The 18,164-nt window shown below is 41.0% G+C and overlaps 1 protein-coding gene across 1 annotated transcript; it reads right to left on the bottom strand.

Annotated features, from left to right (window-relative positions):
* Window positions 1-157: 157 nt before the first annotated feature.
* map6a (microtubule-associated protein 6a) lies at window positions 158-15,539 on the bottom strand (the record flags this gene model as incomplete). The annotated part of the gene is made up of 5 exons (XM_084074230.1): window positions 158-296; window positions 1,828-1,938; window positions 5,440-5,654; window positions 5,938-6,154; window positions 14,806-15,539. 5 exons carry the CDS (start codon window positions 15,537-15,539, stop codon window positions 158-160), a joined length of 1,416 nt encoding a protein of 471 aa, XP_083930356.1.
* Between the last annotated feature and the right edge of the window lie 2,625 nt (window positions 15,540-18,164).

The raw sequence follows: 18,164 nt of genomic DNA, 5'->3' as shown, positions 1-18,164 counted from the left end.
AAGCGGATTCAGACACGCGTGTGTCCTACTACGGTACAGTATGGGCGGAGGCTGGGGATTCCTCTCTTTTTCTAATACAACTTTGTTGCAAATTCTAGATATGTACAGTACAGAGCAGTCCCTGTGTGTCGTGTAAGTGCCTCCTTGTTGGCAGCTTTCAGTCCGTCTGCTTTACGTCTAGGGCAAAACGAACGACTCCAGTGCTCTTCCTTGTTTCTGCTTCTGGTTCTCCTCCAGCAGCACCACCAGGGGAATGATGATGACTGGGTCCGAATGGGTCCTCGTCTTTAGCATCTCTAGGAGGCAGCACACAGGTTAAGATACCAGAAGAAGAAGAAGAAGAAGAAGAAGAAGGAGAAGACAGAAAGAGACATAGGATGAAGCGTTTCTCTCACTGAAAAAAACACAAGTTACTGGACTGGCGTTGAGCTGAGCACCCTGTGACCACTCATATTAGTGGAAGACATCATATTACTGCTGTGTGGGTGGGGTGGGGGGTGGATAACTCAGAATGAGGTAAAACTGAAAAATCTCAATTGTTCCTGTTATGAAGCCTACTTTAAAGCAAAACAACCTCTGTAGATGGGATCAGTTGAATAATAAATCATGCCCTGTATTATTTGCAAAACAGAACAATGTTCTGGTATTTACAAAGACCACCATGACAATTGCTGAAATCATTTTAATATCAGTGAAGGTCTTGGCCTGTTTCTTTGGATGGCAGCCTTGTGTTCATCAATAAGTAAATAAAGTTGCAACTTGCTGCACTTGCTTGCTGCCGCTACTACCTGTCTTCTGGGGTATTCATTTACAGTAAATACAACCAGATGACATAGGTACTATACAGCACACTAATAGCTAAGCACACTAATGGCACAATGAGCGTCTCAGGGTGTTCCATGAGAAAGATACACATTAAGAGACACTGTGACATGGGGATCTAGATTACATTCTAGTATAAATTATCCCTCCATCAAAACCGGTTTACCTTGACAACTTGGTGTAAAAAATAAATCAGAATCCCATCCACATGCAATTTCCTCTGAACTGTCTTTTCAAGGCTAAACCACCTCCCACATCCCATTTATACTCACCCCTGTTAGAGTTCATATCCATAACATCACTTAACAGATATGCTAAACATATCTGTCTAGCCAAGCTATGGAAGACACTCAGATTGCAGGTCCCAAACAAAACAACCCTAGAATGCCCCCCCAAAACTACAGGAAACTCTAGAATGAGAAACAAAAGTGACAATTATATATTATACATATATAGCAGCTATATTTCAGCTATATATATCATCCATTGACAGCAGAATATCAAATAATGTACAGTGAATGCATGGTAGGTGTATTCTGCTTGCTCTGCAAATACAGACGGATGGCCTTTAGTCATCTGGGTGAATAATTCAACAGTCACGTTTATGCAGCCATGCAAGTTAGTTTAGCCATGACCCATTTATTTTCATCAAGAACAACGGGGGTGTCAGCAACTCCCTGAGGTTCAAGGATGGCCAAGTGATGAGATCAACACACTATACCAAGGCCTCCTTAAGAGAGAGACCTTAAGGAACCTTACATGTAGGACGTGACAGCAAGCATTCAGACATCGGCAATCACTCCCCTACTCTAGAGTCCATATGGAAGAGAAATACAGAGGAACCTGAGGAATAAACCTGAGAATGTGGAGGTTTGCCATCAAAACAACGCTGTGGTACATTAATACAAAAAATAAATGAATCAGAACATCATGATTATGTATGAATGGCAATATGAGTGGCATCTGTGGCTTTTGGTCTGTTTTTCTTTTGTTTGTTTTAATTACCTGGGATTGGGTAGAGTACAGCCCCACAGGTGTTGCTTTAGAGTCTGCACCCAGCCAATATCTCGGATTGGCTGGCAGAGTTGTACGTAGTGGTACTGTTTTAGCGCAACCCTTCAAATGAATCAGAATGTCACTTGTTAGCGCACTAGAAAGTGGGACAGCATAATCCAAATCTGACATCCTCAAAGAAGCTAACCAGGTTAAAGATGCAACAGTATGATAAAATGCATTTACATTTTTGGAAAAATATATTCTAATGTCACATACTTGTGATTCTCATATATACAAAGGAGCACAAGGTATATCCTACAATAATTTGTGTAGTTTTTGTGGCTGAAAAAGCACATGACATCTTATTCTGGAACAAGTTTCTAGTCATCCTTTGACATGCATATTGCTAGACAGTTTGTTTGAGTTCTCTGAATATATTAGACGGGATGCAGAGATAATATATTCTTTCTCATGTGACTGCAATATGCAAGCCCTCAAAAGGATGTCTAATCTCATGCCAGAACATGGCATAACATTTGATAAGCATAGAAAGAAATAATAATAGCAAAGTTCTCTTCCATGTGGATTTGTTATTATTGAATATCGTCTGTCTCACAAAGACAAAGACTGGGAGGATATCCTAACATATCTGCAACCACTAAGCTTTCACCCCGCTCTGTACTTCTCAACACAAAGAACCAAGAAGACACTGCTTTTCTGCTTTTTTCATTTATTTGTGGTATTTCATTAAATATCAGCAAGCAGATAGAAACACAAGCACGTCACAGTAAAATATTTTTTGCCCAAGACATAACCTTCTTTAGCATACTTTCTATCCTCGTTTACCTAATACTCACAAAGATTGCACCAGGTTGTGTGCGAAGAACTGCCTCCCCTAATCCCCTTCGTTGAGCTAACATGACAAAGCGCCCCCCAAACCAAAGGCTGCAAAATGTTAATGAGTGGACCCCTCTTTTGCATTGGACACGTGCTCTGTGTGGACATGATGCAGCATGACGGAGGTGATGGCTGCTGAGACTGACTTCAAACACCACAGAAAACAGAGACAAGCGTCTTCCACTCCAATGGAGGGAATAATGCTGACCAGTAGAACAGATGGGAACAGTGAGCAGAGTGGCTGGGTTGTGGAGGACAGTGGTTGGTGACTCATGACAAGATGGACCCTGTACAATGCCCTTCTATTGTAGCCCTAAGCCAACACAAATGTCTTGGAAAAGCCAGGTGTTCCACTACAGTAAAGACTTACAGAATGCAGCCATATGACTTGGGTCATGTGAACAGTCTAGAATTAGTCTCTAGAACTTAGCCAATATAGATCCCCTGCTGGAAATATATAGTTATATGCTATTGTTTATATACAAAGAGGTTTACCGTCATTAATTTGGACATGGACAGATATACAGTAGGTTTATAAAACAACATATTTATCCCTTTCTTCGAAGTATTCCACTGAAGGGAACTGCAGTTTACAAACATACCCCAAAAAATCAAGGTTGTGCAGCTTGATTTGGTATACTTTGGCATACTGTACCTTTCATACACATCACCTTCAAATTGCCACAGATTGAAAAAAAAAAAACTCAACATGATCAACATCGTACATGTAAGCTGAACCTAATAATATAATGGGACGCACTTCATACACACCTGATCCAGGGGAGTGACATGGACTTTTGGCCAATGTAAGACAATTAGAACAACATGCAGTCAGAAACCAAGATGGATGCAGAGTGACTACCAAGAGAGAGGCATTCAGACTTACCATCACATCAGTACAGTATGTTATCATTGGGATACATTAGGACGACAAAGGCTTTAGCATACAGTTCACTCCTTATTGACAAAATGAAATCAAATTACTGACGAAGGAATCAAATAAATGCTAGTGAGTTGTACATGGTATATTGGGAATAACATGATCAATCTGTGTGGTACAGCCTGTGAAGACCCTTTTTAGAGTTGTTGTGGTCATTTTAGTAACAGCAAGTCAAACTGTCTGCTACAGTCAGACGGGTCTAATCTCATTGGTTCCGGTCAGCCATGGCAGCGTGTATGACAAAGAGCCACAAGGACGTGTGGGTGTGTGTACTCATTTTGTTGGAGCTGTGTAGCATTACAGAGGAATCAATCTCCGAAAGGATATGGCCATTAACCACTTACGCCCTAGATACTTTGTTATAAGACAAGCGAAAATAGTGGATCTACAAGCTCACAACGCTGTGATGTACTATTTTCACTATATTCACTATTTATTCTTTCTTTTGAATCTTTTAGAACTCTATTGAAATGTTTTGCCTATAATAACACGTCCACAATAGGAACACCAGGGTTAATGTAGTTAAAGCTGGTCATAGAGTAAAACAGAGCTCCATTTCCCAGTCCTTCTCCCTGGCTTTGGGATATGCATTCATTCAAATGTTAAATGTTATTACTACTGCATGAGGACTAGGAGGAGTACTCATCAGCTTTGCAAATGACTGGTGTAGTAATGCATAATCAGATGCGAGGGATCTAGATGCTAGAGTAGTGTTAAATGACCTAAAGGGGAACTCTGTGAATGTGTTTCATATACGTAAATATGAGGACATATTGAATGGGAGGATATGTTCTTCATAGTCAATTAAAAATCAGCGTGTGTGATTGAAGGAGCAACATTATGTTAACAAAATGAGACACTGGCTTTCAAAATGGCTTTTAACAACATAATTGTTTTATGATATGCAATATTGACATCAGACGTTTTGTGAATTTTATGCACCATGAAGAGAACAATACCAACAGAAACAGAGCAGGCACAAACCAAGCCATGGATCCATACAGTCATGATAAACCAAGCTGCACATTTATCAAAGATTTTCAGAATGACCAAGATGAGTATCATTGCTATTCATTTAGCGGAATTAATTTTCACAGAAATCATCAATTCTGGGAGCCAATTTGTGATTCCATCCCTCTCTTTTGTTGAAAATCCCTGATAAACTCAAATACAAAGCAATCTGTTCAGTTGAACAAAGCCAAACCATACAGAATTGCTTGTCAGTGTGCCCATGCAACAAGAGCCATCCATTGGCTACCAAGGCAGCTGGTAGCCATGGCAACCTGGAGATGGAGACACAGAGGCGAGTGGGGGTTGGCGGGCGGCATCGAATAGCATAGGAAGTGGATGCTCACACCCACTCGTCACTATAGCTCTCTTAGCGTAGTGTGAGGCAGGAGGTGCAAAGACGTGTCATGTGTAAGCCTTGGAAATTTTCTGTTAATATTACACAAACCTATCCAAGATATACGGGGGCAGAGAAATGATGAAGCATAATTTAAACTTTGTCACATGATGGTGTTGCCTGTGAAAAATACATTTCAAGCCGGGCTAGTTTAACACCATCATGCGATAAAGCATAAATCAGGCTTAGGACAGAGAATACAGAGAGAGTGAGCAAGGACAGTGAGAAGACAAAAGAAGACAGTGAATGAAAGAGTGAGGGAGAGAGAAAGGAGAGACAGCAAAGACGAGAACCCTTAATTCATTTTTGCAGCCTCCACATGTTTTTTTTTTGCCCAAATGAAGAAGAAGGGAAAAAAGTAGTGCTAAATGATTTTTACTCTTTTGCCTCAGCCAGTTTGTTGTTCATCTCTTTACTTTTCTCCTTGTCCCCCTCCGCCGGCAGGGTCTCGGACTGGTTCTCAGTGGTCTTCTTCTTGGCACCCTTCAGCGTCACGCTCTGCTTGTCTTTGGCCTTCTTCACTGGCCTGCCCTGGCCCGCCGTTGCAGTGCCCGCCTTTTTGGGTTTAGAACGGGGGGCACTATACCTGTCAACCTAAGAACGTTGGATAGCGGGAGTGAGATTCCCCCATAATACTGAGTGTTATTTAAGTGTAAGAATGGACCTGTAAGGGTCAACTGTTTTGTGTCCCTGGAGAAGCGACATAACTTAATCTAGTTAATGGCCATTAGCAAGTTAGCTGTGTAATGACTTCCAGAAGGATCAGTGAATATCACAGAGATTTTATCATTTATTTAGGTACATGGGGGGAGAGAATAAACTTCAAAACTCCACTGAAATGTGTGACGTGTACATGAATATAACTACTTTATCTCACCTGCTTGCTGGAGTCTATGTAAGGTTCACTGTACAGACTACGTATCCTTCTTCTCTCCTGAGCCTTGTTGTCAGCGGGCAAGTGCTGGCCTTGCTCTCCCTTGTAGGTGGCGCTGTAGCTGGTCTCCAGGTTGGTCTTGTAATTGGGCGGGAGGTACTGGGACTTGGCCCGGATCATTTTCGCTGGCTTCACATCCCTATAAGCCTTGAATTCGGTCCTGCAAAGAAAGAAGTGATTTACAATGAAGAAAACCTTCCATGTAATGCCGCCGTGTGGAAATGACCAACAATGTTCTGCAACGAACAGTCATCATGATTACCCAGGACTGCTATGTGTGATACAGTTTAGAGGGGACAGAACTGTGCTAACATCAAACGAGTCATTCTGGACAATCCCTTTCTGCAGAACTAGCCTATAGTATGTGACTGGTGCAGTACTATACAGTAAAGCACAGTGTGCAATAGAGCTAGTCTTGTGTGTTAATATAGTCCTCACACAGCAGTTCTGAAGAAGGTCAGCATTATGGCTCTTACTCAGGGGAGCTTGTCCTGCAGTAGTCTGCCACCAAACATATTCACATGTTAACATTTCATTGACTACTGCAGCACCAGTGTAACTCCAGTTGCCTATTACCTATAGAACAACGTATGGAACACTGACATATTCAGTGTTATCTCTGTATCCCTCATATTTTACGCCCAGGTCTTTTCTTTTCTGTGAATTTCCTCTGCATTTCATTAGAAATTATTATTTATTCCAAAACCAATTAAATACAATAATAATAATATACTATAGTGTTTATGAATGAAACATGATGCTCAGTAGATTCTGTATTTTTATAGCTTACCATCTATCCATCTAATGCTCATTAAATCATGCATAGATAAGCAATCTAATGTGTCCATGGGCCTGGGAAGTCCTTGGACAAGGACAAACTCTACCTATCCAATTTCCCTTATGATCATAACAGAGCACCAAACACACAGACAAACTCTCCAACCTCCACAAAGCACTTCTCACTGTTCTCACTGCCACTCAACTTCCTGTACTGTAGCCCCGGCCCATTGAAAACCTCCTCATTTAGCACGGAAACATTATATTAGGTAACAGAGTTCATACAAGAGGAAGACTGGCTGAAAGGCTGCAGTACTAGATCATCGTTAGAACAATTAGTCAACCCACAATGTATGAAATGACTAAATCAATAAGCCAACAGCTATGGAAAACCTGAAGTCAGCTGCTGCAGCATAGCTTGGATGAAAAAAGTAACTGCCTGCTGTCTGACCTGGCCCCATTTGTACAGTAGCAGGAGGTGTGTGCTTTGTTTTTGTTGGCTCGTTTACATGAAGTACACAGCGAGCTGCTCGAGGCATGACTGGGGTTTAAATGAGACTGTGGCTATAGTTGTCTGTTTGACTGCGTCACGGTGGGAGGGCTGGTTTCTGACCTCAAAGACACAGACTATTGTGGTTGGTTGTCATGGGATAGCACGGGGATGTCAAAATGAGCATAATGTGTTCTCAGTAATTAAGTAATTAAGTATGTGGATTGTTGTTGTTTTTTAGAACGACTAGTGTCTATTATAAGGTGGCATTGTAAAATCACCTGTATCACAGATGATAATAGAATGGGGACACTTTCAGAAATTTTAATTTCTGTTAATATAACATAGTATAACAAAAAATAACTTATCAGCAAACAGAGCTGACATTTAAAATAACTCACATTGTTTACATATTTTCAATTAACCTAAAAAATGCAATGCTAAATTAACTCTCCCTAATTGACAGTGTGCACTAACATTGTCATTTAAAACACACCACTGGCAATTAAAATGCCATCCCCATAAATCTCAAAAGCAAATGAATCATGAATTAATGTGTGGTGGAAGAACATGCCGCCTGCATGCTGAATAGAGGGACCCCTCCAGCGGCGCAGAAAAGAGGTGAATATCACACAGAGAACTGTTACGTAAGAAACTAGAAGCCGTTTAACTACTTAAACCCAGGATACTTTGTTGACCAGTGTCCCCCAGGGGTCTATACTTGGCCCCCTCCTTTTTTGCCCCTCTACACCAAATCTCTTCACCAAAAATAGCTGGTCTACAAGCCAATCTGCTGTTTTCACAGAATCTTAGCCTATTGTGACATGCCCAGAATAATGCTAGGGTTCCAAGTGGTTAATGCTGAACTGTGGCAAGAAGCCACAATGCAAAAGACAGGTTACACAACAATGTCCAAGTCCAAGGGCATAAAGTGCTCATTATATGACACTGCTGTGTGTGTGTGTGTGTGTGTGTGTGTGTGTGTGTGTGTGTGTGTGTGTGTGTGTGTGTGTGTGTGTGTGTGTGTGTGTGTGTGAGAGAGAGAGAGAGAGAGAGAGAGAGAGAAAGAGAGATAGAGTGCAGAAGGGGTGAAGGGTGAAGAGTGAACAATGTCACATGCCACAGGTCTGTACTGTAACATGGCTGCTGGTCATAGACTCATGACTGTAACAATACAGCCAGTGTCTCTGAGGTCAGAGTGTGCTAGGTACTACTAGCCTACAGTACATGCAATACCATTGCACACAAGGATGTTGCTTTGCAACATGGAAACCGTCTTGGAAAAAAAAGTACTGAAATAGTTCTATAATTGGTGACATTAACATTTGTATCACAGGTTCAAACAGCACTTGAGGAATCTAGGCTTCTCAACACCACTGCTGTGTCACTTTAATAATAAAGAGATAATGGAAATGTGAATTTAAGCAGTAATAATAATTAAAGGTAGGGTAAGTGATATTTTTTGGTTAAAACAAAAAATATTTTGTTAAAAGGTTAAAATACTATATTCTGATAGTAATCATTGCTATAGCGTGTTTTTTCAGTAACAGGAGTCTCCCCGTCTCTCCAGCTCTTTAATAAAAAGAAAATACATATTTCGGTAGGTGTCAAAATCTCAGCCAATCAGGAGAAAGTACCCATTTTTAAGCTTAATTTGTATAGTGTTCCAGTTCCAATTTTGCCTGCTCATTTCTTAGTGTCATCACTTCCAATTTCACTTGTTTAATCTGTATCCTGATTGAGTTCTCTGTCCTGGTTGGATAAAATTGGAAATGAAACTGAAACTGAAACGAAAATGCATTTTCTGTTTAATAAAGAGGTGGAGAGACAAGGAGACTCCTAATACTGAACAAACACTCTATAGCAATGAGTACTATCAGAATATAGAGCTATTTAACACTTATTTTAACCAAAGCAAATCACTTACCCTACCTTTAATTATTCTATCTAAAGAAACACAAAACATTAAATTAACCAATGAGCAGGAGTCTTGTTATTCTATTAAACTTCCTTTACAACTTCTCTTGAATATCTTGCGTAAACCTTCAGTACAGTAGGTTATTATACTATCATACAAATCGCAGCTATACAGTACAGTCACTGCATGGTGCTTCTGTGTGTGTGACTATAGCTGCTTTGGAAGGCTGACCATGCTGGTCCACAGGGGGAAAAGGCAGCACCATTGTGACCACCATACACTGGCACTGACATGGCTGGAACCATTCCAGGGCACGGTACTGCTGAGCTACTGCATGTCACCTTCCGCCAATGAGGCACATTCTGCTCAAGCCCTCTTTACTTACCATGGGATATGATACAAGGACATGAAAAACAAATGTCTACTCTGAACAGTAAACATAAAGCAACAGTAAATTGCAATCAATAATAAGAAGTTACCGTGGCCACTTCAAACCAGTCAATAGCCATAAACCCAATCGTGAAACATTTACGATCCCAATCAGTAAGTTGTTGGCAAGCTGCTGAAAGCAATGTGAGCTCAGTGAACATCATCAAATCTATGATTATACTTGAACCATCAGCACACGATCCACACAGAAAACAGGTAAAGACTCACTTTACTGTAAAACCTCAAATAGTATGCAGTTGGATTGTCTGTCAGGCCTACTGCACAGGGTTACTACTCACCTTCATCCAACATACCCCAAGACTGTAAAAAAAAATCTCGGCAGAAAGTGAATACCCATGCTATAAATATCTATCTGAGCTTCTCAACATAATATGAACACCAATGTCATGACACATCATAATATCACGATAATAATAATAGCAGATAAAACAAATCCCTGCAGTCAGGATTGGAGGCTTTCACATGGGGAAACAATATGTTCCAGCTACCTAGCTTTCAAAATCAATATTAATGCTATACTATACCCTCACTGGCCAAAGATATGGAGGGAGTCATTGTACTCACATAGAGGGGGAATCAATCAGCTTATGCTTGGTGCTTTCATTTCCTGACAGAGCTTCTTTAGAGTGTCAGCGGTTGTAGCGTCGGCTTCTGGTCAATACTCGTTCCTTCCTCTGGGATCAACCAGCATCATCTAGTCTAGTATATCGTTGCTGTCGGGTGGAAACCTTGTATGTCCAAAACTGTTACTTTTCCGGAAATGGAAAAATAACCTGTTCGAATGGATCCATCCAATCATAAGACAGACGTTACTACTTTCACTTAGATTGTATTTTTCCCTAAATAGCAAAAATAGCAGTTCTACAGTCTACAAGCTCACAACATGACGCGATGTGACGTGTTGTGAGCTTGTAGATCAGCTATTTTGTGACACTGTAGTATGATGACGTGACGTAGGGAATTAATTTACGAAAAACGTTGAAATATGGAGATACAAGGTTTATGCCCGACAGCAACGATATCTGATAGCCCTCTCCCCCAGCCCTATAGTGGCTAGATAAAAGCTGTAACATAGTAGTCAGTAAAGTGGCCAGTTTGCCATTCATGCAAAAAAAAAGCAACTGGCATTTAACCTAGTCGAACCCGGTCAAAGCGATTCCTAAACTTAACCTCAGTAAAACTATGCCCCAACTTAACCTTATTCCTAAACGTAACCTCAGTAAAACTATGCCTAACCCTAAACGTATTCCTAACCTAAAGAAAAAAAAGGATCCGACCGTATCGATCATACATACATTTGTTTTTCTTGTCTTTTAGATAATTCAAGAACTGCAACTGAAACCATTTCACTTGAGCGTCAGCTGTAATCAGATGTGATCAAATCAGAATATAATGTATTATATAAGAATGTTAGTTGGCAGAGCTCTGCATTGATGAAACAAGCCAAGTATGAGCCTCGATCTGAGGATTATAACATGGCTTAATGTCTTTGCGACAACAGACTGCTAATATTTCATAGAATGATATACTGTCATCTGTCTACTATAAAAATAACGTTGTACACACACATTTCTTTTTATTCTGATTTAGCATTTGTGGGTCAAAATATGTGAACATCTCCACACTCCAGCATATATTTTTGCACTTTGTATTTGGTTACCCTTCTGTTGCGTGTATGTTTATTCTGTATATCTCGGCTGCACATTTATTTTCATATTTATATTCTGTATATTGTCTTTTCTGTATATTTCCTCTGGCTGCAACATATCGTTATACTCAGTAACCCAAGGAAGATGCAATTTAAATTTCAATTAAATAATTAATATCAATGTTTTTTGTACACCTACTGTATAAGGGTATTTAGAATGTTCCTTCACTCTATCTATGTATCTATCTATGTATCTATCTATGTATCTATCGATCGATCTACACGCACGCACGCACGCACGCACGCACGCCGATACAACAGATATATTGTTAGCACAGTCTGTGGAGGAGCATGTCACACCAACACTTCACTGTACATACTTGTATGAGCAAGTGACAAATAAACTTGAAAAATGTATACCGGTAATAAAATAAAGCTTAATCTATGAGATGCAGAATCCATGTTTGACTTGGCAGATTAACCATACACCTCAAGAGTCTCTGAAGGGATGGTTCTTTCTTTAGGTATTGCAAGCTCTCTACGAGCATTCTTTTGAGCCATTACAGTATTCTGGCCAGTAAATGGTAAATGGTGCATTTATATAGTGCTTTTATCTAAAGCTCTTTACATAGATTATGGATTACATTCACCCATTCACACACAGATTCAGATTCAGATTTTTTCAGACTCTACCCCTGAGCCACTGCCGCCCCAGCACTGCTGCTGTAAAGAGGAACCAATATCTTCAGTGGGTTGACAGAGTGAGCCCCTTGTAGATGCTGCATGAATGTATGCTCACCTTTCAATACGTGAGAGGGGACCAAATACACAGAATGGGCCAGACAGGACCGCTGCAATAACCAACACTGATGCCTGATACTAACACAATTTAATATTAAACATTCATGCTGTTCCACTTCCTGCTTCCTGAACTGAATGACTGCCAGCTTTCCTGTCAGCCGTGCACTGAAGCTGCACTCTCTTTCTCCTTTTCAGTGGTTTTGATAGCATAGTACAAATGCACTTCTACATTGAATTTCACTTGCTTATTAAAACATTCTTTTTTTATGACATTGCAAAAACAGGCTAGTGGTGGACTGAAGGTTATAGAAGTGGGCCTGCATCAAGCCCCCAGGACTGAGAGGGCTGGTTGAGGCAAAGGTTGACAAGTGGCCAACTCTGGTACGGCAAGCTTGCCATTACAATATGTACAAGTATGGCGTAAGATGCATAAAGGACAATGCACATGCTCTATGGCCTAAAACCCCAAGTTTGCATATGGCCTCAAAATGCCTCAAACAGAGATACTTCCGGGGAGTATGCGCTGTGAGCAACTTTTACTGAAATGAGTGGGCAGGGATTTTCTGTGCCCTCTCCAGATATCATATAGCACTATGGACAGCATCCAGCCGGTTGCTGGTTCATATCCTTTGCCTACTGTCAAAATCATGGTGTAGCAAAGGAAGTGCCCATGATGGCACTGAACACCCCAGACTGTCCAAGTGCTCCGGGAGCAGCTCAGTGGCCAGCAGAGAAAGACAGGCTGTTCTGGTCAGCTCCCAGGTGTGAATATGTACAGTGTGAAGCTGGGCTAGGCATTGCTCAAAAAGAGTACTGTATTCGTGATCAGCAAATCTTCCCTCGATAAATAAAGGCTTTTAAACAATGGCCCTCCCTTGTCAGAAAATGGAGCCTAGGCACAATGAGTCAGCTGTAAATAACTTAGCTAATGCAAACCATCACAACAGTAGAGAACATTAAGGTTTTCACCATACAAAAGAGATGTTTTCAGCTGTGGATCTAGCTCTAAATATTAACTATGAGGAGGGCGTTGTTCATTTTTCAGTTATGCGGATGCAAGATTGTCTGTCAATATAGGAAATTCTGTGTGTGTGTGTGTGTGTGTGTGTGTGTGCGTGCGTGCGTGCGTGCGTGCGTGCGTGCGTGCGTGCGTGTGTGCGTGTGTGTACAATATGTACATGCGTGCACATAAGGGTACTCTTAGCAATGTTAACCCACAGTTGACCTGCTTTAAGTCTCTGACAGAGAGTGGACTACATGGCCTCGTCACTGTGCAGCCATTTCATGCCACATCAAGCTGTGCCCTTTGCAGCAGTTACTCTGCTGCACAGCACCCAACAGCTGTTAGACTGGCTTGCTGGTTTCTCACGAGCCACGGAACACCTGCTGTCAGTGAAAACACACTTATCCAAGTATTTTCCAATGATGCACTGTCCTTTAACCACTTATGCCCTATTAATTAAATAGTTTATCCCAACATTTTCAAAAACATTTTCACCTATAATGACATTAAAGTGATTAACGTCGATCACATTCTAATAAATTGTAATGCTTATAGTATGTTTGAAGAACATTCCTACTCAGTGCATTACTCAGCAGTTTATCACAAAATCTCCATTGTTAATTGTGTTAATTAACTCTGAGAGTATACAAATATTACAGGTCCATTTGGTTAAATTTGTACACTCTCAAATGGACACAAATGGTTACAAATGGACAAATTAACTCCAAGTTTGGCTCTATTTCCAAGGATGTCTCCTGGACCGATGAAACACAATCTAAATTTAGCCTACACAAAGATAACCACAGTCCTATTTTACTCCACAGATAAAGTAACCTAACGTCAATAATGCACATTGACAAGAGATGACATGAGCATGTGATATTATGCATTTTTAGCAAAGGACTGTGACAGAATGACAGATTTCCACCTCCATTGTCACTCGATGACACGGCATAATCTGACAGTCCTATGGGACCAAAATAGTATTTGGCAGCAATTCCATGTCGGCCCTTCCATTTTAAACAAATTCATTGAGAAAAGGAAGTGATTCCTTCATAACGTTTTCACACAGGTTTTATACTCTTACAACCTTGTATGTATACAGCAAGACATATTTTGAAAGCCATCTCAGTCATTATCATACTGTCTGTACATGGTACAACTCACCACATGACCCTATAGTTTGCAAATTAAGTTAGTGTGCACTGTGCAGGCTGTATTCCATAGCAGAAATTAAGCCTACACATTAAAATCCTCTTAGTGTTCATTTAACACAAGTGTACAAATGAAACCAAATCATTTGTAACAGTGTTACTCAGTGTTAAATGAACACTCGAGTTTTACAGCAGCATAGAACAGCTGTTCTCAAAGTGGGGTCTGGGGACCCCCAGCGGTCCTTGGGGGAGTTCCAGGGGGTCCCCCGCAAAATGAGGAACAGTTTAACCACTTGAATTGTATACTTGCGCTATTTGAAAATAAGTGTTATTCTGAGCTTGTAGATTGGCTATTTTCAAAACAGACAAATATTGAAACATTTTCAAACATTTGGAATAATTTTGAAAGTTTTCAACAACACAAATCTTCTCTTATGGGGGTCCCTGGTACAAAATATTTTCAGAGAGGGTCCAAGCCGTGGCCAAATAGTCTATATCAATCTGGGGGCCCTTGAAATGAAAATGTTTGAGAACCACTGGCATAATAGACAACACCAGCTGTAACCTCACCTGTAAGAGCTTCCAGCAGTGACCTCTTGTTTGATCTGTCTGTTCATTGCATCCACCGCTGCCCTCCCTTTACCTTCTGTCACCCCATCGCCTTCCTTCTGAAGGACAACTTTCTTCTTCTTTTTCTCACCCTGCTGAAGAATGTCTTTCTCCTGCACCTTGTCAGCTATCGTGCTTTTCTCCACACCGCTGTCCACCTCGGCGTGGTGCATCACCATGTGTTTGGAGTGTTTCGTGGCCCTGCTGCAGTCTGGAACGCGCTCCTCGCCTCCAGCGGCAGCGGAGGAGATGCCAGCAGGAGCAGAGGGAGGTTTGGGGATCCAGGGATGGTCCCTCTTCTGGATGGGCCATGGCTTGAAGTCCTTCTGGTACTGTGTCTCGGTGTTGAAGGGGGTTTCGGGGTTGTGGTATTCGTTCTTGGGCTTGCAGCTGGGTTCTCTTTGCACTTTCCAGTGCTTAAAGTCCTGGCGCATCACAGAGCTGCACACGCGCTCCTCAGAGACGCTCCTCCGGGGGGGAGCGGAGCCGTGAGGCTGCGTTTCTATGGCGACGCGGGTCGCCTGTGCATGCGGATGCTTCTGGTGATGGCTGGAAGGAGGCTGCAGCTGGATGTGCTGCATCTCAGAGACATCCGTGTACTTGGTGAACACCAAAGGCACCGCAATGTCAGCCTTGTCCAGCTGGTTCCAGAAACGGGCCATGCAGCACGCCCTGGTGATACAGGGCCACGCCATGGTGACTGATGCTGGTTAATGTCTTAAGCCTATACTTCAATGTGCCACCGCAGATCCAAATGAAAACAATATGATTTCTCTTCCCTGGTCTTGGTCTTGGAGCAGGGCCCCAGAATCCTGATAATGTGAGCAACAAAATGTCCGCACTGCTACATTAAAGTGTTCCAAAATGTTTTGACGTTAAGCGTAGTCAGATAATAAATCCATGATGCATATGAAATACAATATTATATATCACCGAATAGATAATAAAAACAACTAGAACGGGGTGCTCCGCTTGCTCCTTCTCCGTCATGGAGCAAAGCCACAAATGCACTTGATAGTACACAGCAGAAAGCCAACGGCCCCGCCCGCACCCTCAGCATCCATCCATCCAACCACCAATGTTGCCAGGTCGGCTTATTATAAGCGACTTTGGACTTGTTTTTCTGTAAAGTTGCTTGTAAATATTGGTAGTTGCGGGTTGCGTTTTTTGGGCTTGTTTCTAAAATAGTTGCTTATTTGGGCTTGTTTCCTAATGTCGTTTAAACCAGTGTTTCTCAAATATGTTCATATCAAACAAACCCCCTAATTAATATGTAGCCTATTTGTCTGCGTAGTGAGTGCGTAGCCTACTGCGGACGGCGGTCTGCAGATCTACAAGCTCACAACGTGTCGTGGTGCGACACATTGTGAGCTTGCCGCCTTGTAGATCTGCTATTTTCAAATAGCCAATGTAGGCTATGTTTAAAGGGCGAATGGCTCGCTTCTTTTGGGCTTGTTTTCATAGACCTGGTTGCTTGTTTCTCTCTCAAAACCTGGCAACACTGATCCCCACTACATGCTCACTACCAGAGGAAAATAAGATACACATCCCATAGCCAGGATGGACGCTCATTCGCACTAGTAAACTGTACATAGGGAATATGACAGAACACAGCCCAATAGGTTTCTGTAAAATCGCTGGTAGACTATATTTGCTATGGCTAAAAATAAAGCATAGGGAGAAAAAAATGTCTCTGTTTTCTGCAGTTGCTGAACACAACCAACTAAACAATCATGGTGCCACCGAGTGTCCCTCCGGGCGATGAGAAAAATAGATCGTTTGCACAAACTGAGACAGGCTGCGCTGCCTGCCAGACAGTGCGCTGTGCACGTTTTTATTACCTCCATAATTAGCCATGGTCCATGGATCACACGACGGTCGTCTGTCACGACCGTCATGGATGAACTTCAACCTGGTGTTTGCACTTTCTCCCATTTTGGCCCGTATATCTACATAAACGTTCAGATTAAAAAATATAAAGGGTTTACCTCATGGCTATGGATGTTACAATTATGTACGGGCTCTCAGAAGTACCCGTATCTTCCGTATTGTCCAATAACAAGCATTTTAATCTGATTGGTGGCCATTTTCTCATAGAGTTATACTGTATCAGAGTGCAATACAGTGAATACACCTCTCAACCGATATCACGTTATATTTGAAATTTGAACGTTTTTGTAGATGTACGAGCCAAAAAGGGAGAAAGTGCAAACACCAGGTTGAAATTCATCCATGATTGTCATGATATGACGATATGACAGTATCAGGACTACCTCCAAAATATGCATAGGAGGATGATTGTTTATTTATTTAAATTGTATTAAAGAAAAAACATACGTTATAGGCTACATAAACACACAAATAACTAAGGCACACATAACAACAAGGCATGGCATGACAAATTAAGTTCAGTCTTAAAAACGGGAAAGAACAATTTAAAGTTTAAATTGAATTTGTTGTCTCCACAAAATGCAAATGAAATGGTTTAAATTTTAAACCATTTCATTTGCATTTTGTGGAGACAACAAATTCGATTCCATTATTTCAAAACAAACATTTTCAGTAGGCCTAGGGAGAAAAGAAAAGCAGTCAGACACAAAGTAGTTTATATCGCTTAAAGGAAAGATTTTGCTTTGTAGAACCTTTGAATTAAATGTTAGGCATAGTTTCTACAATTTACCAACTTATAGGCTACAACTGTAATAAATAAATAAAGTTTTCACTGTCAAATATGCATATGCTACTTTAAGTACAAATGCGTGTACACTGAGTGTCATGCGTTTCATTTTTGTATTTTATTTAATCATCATTATTATTATTATTATTGGTGTGTGTGTGTGTGTGTGGGGGGGGGGTAGCAGAGATAAAATATAATCAATAATACATTATTATTTATTTCAACAATTTCAACATAAGTAATTAACTATTATGAATCTGATGCTCTGCTGAAAAGCACAAACCACTCACAGCACAGCAGTATGAGAAGATACATTGACTCAGCTGTTTCCTTTCCACAGCACTTGTACAATATCATATGAGATTCTGTTCTGGCAAGGCTGACTACCGGCAGATTTAGCCTACATAGGCCTATTTGTAGTCTGTTAATACAATTACTTGAATTGGTTGGTGGAAATGTCTAATCCAATCTTTTTGTTCTTGGCAGGGTGGTTTTATATCACGCTTTGGAAAAAAGCAAGACTAGGGGGCCCTGAAGGTATAAGGTGGTATATTATTATTAGGCTACTGTAGATGTGGTGTTATTGGACATTGTTGTTGTTGACTTAACTTGGAAGAATATATGGCGTAACCAACATTGCCAC

This window comes from Gymnoscopelus microlampas (assembly GCF_963454915.1).
Source record: "Gymnoscopelus microlampas genome assembly, chromosome: 12".
Classification (NCBI taxonomy): Eukaryota; Metazoa; Chordata; class Actinopteri; order Myctophiformes; family Myctophidae; genus Gymnoscopelus; species Gymnoscopelus microlampas.
The sequence above is the reverse complement of the archived record's forward strand: the minus strand, read 5'-3'. Positions and strand labels throughout refer to the sequence as shown.